At 45.2% G+C, this 1,519-nt stretch overlaps 1 protein-coding gene across 5 annotated transcripts in view; it reads right to left on the minus strand.

Annotated features, from left to right (window-relative positions):
* The window catches only part of LOC109967870 (apoptosis regulator BAX), a 17,749-nt gene that overhangs the window by 5,057 nt on the left and 11,173 nt on the right, over positions 1–1,519 (minus strand). For all 5 annotated transcript variants that reach the window (XR_002276006.1, XR_002276007.1, XR_002276005.1 and 2 more), the window contains exon 4: positions 495–627. Coding sequence is in view for 2 of the 5 variants with exons in the window: in XM_020613737.1 (XP_020469393.1) it covers positions 495–627 (133 nt within the window). In the remaining 3 variants the exon portion in view is untranslated. The remainder of the gene's footprint in view (positions 1–494; positions 628–1,519) is intronic.

The raw sequence follows: 1,519 nt of genomic DNA on the forward strand, positions 1-1,519 counted from the left end.
TGCTCGCCACTCCGGTGTCAGGTCTTCCAATGAGGAAGCAGAGGCCAGGGGGTCAGAGGTGGACTCGTCCAGCATCCAGGCTGAAGTCACCGAGGTAGTTGAGAAGCTTCTCGGTTGCAAGGGACCGGGTGTGGATGAGATCCGCCCGTGAGTACCTCAAGTCTCTGGATGTTGTGGGGCTGTCTTGGCTGACACCCAGACATTATCACTCATAAGGAGAATTACTTGTGCACTACAAAAAGCAACTCCTAATGTTCATGTGAGATGGGGGAGCAGTGCAGCATGTGTTTTGCTCAGGGGGTGAGGTGCAGGGAAATCAGTTCAGTTTATGAAACTATACAATGCAGATTACCAGTCCAACCTCATTGGGCAGCAATATAGTGTCCCTGACCCTAACTCAGCATCTTAATAAAAAAGCTAGCTGACTTTAAAGATCTAGAACATTCACAACCCTGCTGAGAAGCACTACTCTGCAAGCGGTCTCAGTGTGTTACCCTGTATATCAGCCTGTAGGCCAGATGGAAGAGAGCCACCACTCGACCCCAGTTGATGCCATCAGCAAAGATGTTCCTGGCCACTTTCATGAAGATGTCCTGAGCACAGTCCCCCTGCACCTGGTTGATCAGCCTGACAGGAGGAAAATGACACATTCAAATGTAACTGTAGTTTGATTTCACTTGGTCAGATTCCTCTGAAGTAGGGTTGCAGTGGTAAATAGGTTTCACAGCATACCACGCTATAAAAATTGATGGTTATCGTATAATGCACATTTGCTTATTATGGTTATAAAAGAAAAAAAAGAACGCAATGTGTGTGCATCTTTCTTTCTCCAGTGCCCATCAGACTCCACAATGGGAGCGCCACATGCACACATGCAGCAGACAAAATGACAGAGAGAAGGAATCCGACATCCCATCACCAAACTCCATCCAGCAAAAAAGAAATTTAAATCAGCAGCACAGGATTTTCTTGGATATCTCAAAAACAAAGACCTTTGAGAATTCCATCTCTCCGTTCAGATCAAAGTATGTGGTGCCTTTTTAACTTTAATCCAATCAATAAAACCTGTGTCTTTATATACTTGTGCGAACCAACCCCTGACGGAACACATTCACCTTTCTTGTGTGGACATTTCTTCTTGTGTGGACTTTTTGGGTGGTCCACACAAGGAAAATGCTAGGATAGGCTCCTTTCATCCTAAAGAATGATCTAAGTTTCAGAAGATGTCCACATACAGAGAGTAAAGTCAGAAAAATGTGCGCCAGCTTGTGCTCTAAAAGTATCATGCTCTGATTAAATACTGCTTACGCTTAATTCATGCAATACTGCCTGTGTCTCTAAAAGGGCGCAGACAGGGCAGCTTAGAAGTTGGTGGGAATCAAGCAATATTTATATCACCTGGAGCTTGAGGCTCACCTTCAACTAATGTTGCATTAAATGAATGCCTCAACACTGCGGAGACCGCGGTAGCACCACAATCGGTGTGCTGAGAGATACGACGAGGAGAGAACCGTGAAAG

Source organism: Monopterus albus, unplaced genomic scaffold (genome assembly GCF_001952655.1).
Source record: "Monopterus albus unplaced genomic scaffold, M_albus_1.0 scaffold137.1, whole genome shotgun sequence".
Taxonomy (NCBI): Eukaryota; Metazoa; Chordata; class Actinopteri; order Synbranchiformes; family Synbranchidae; genus Monopterus; species Monopterus albus.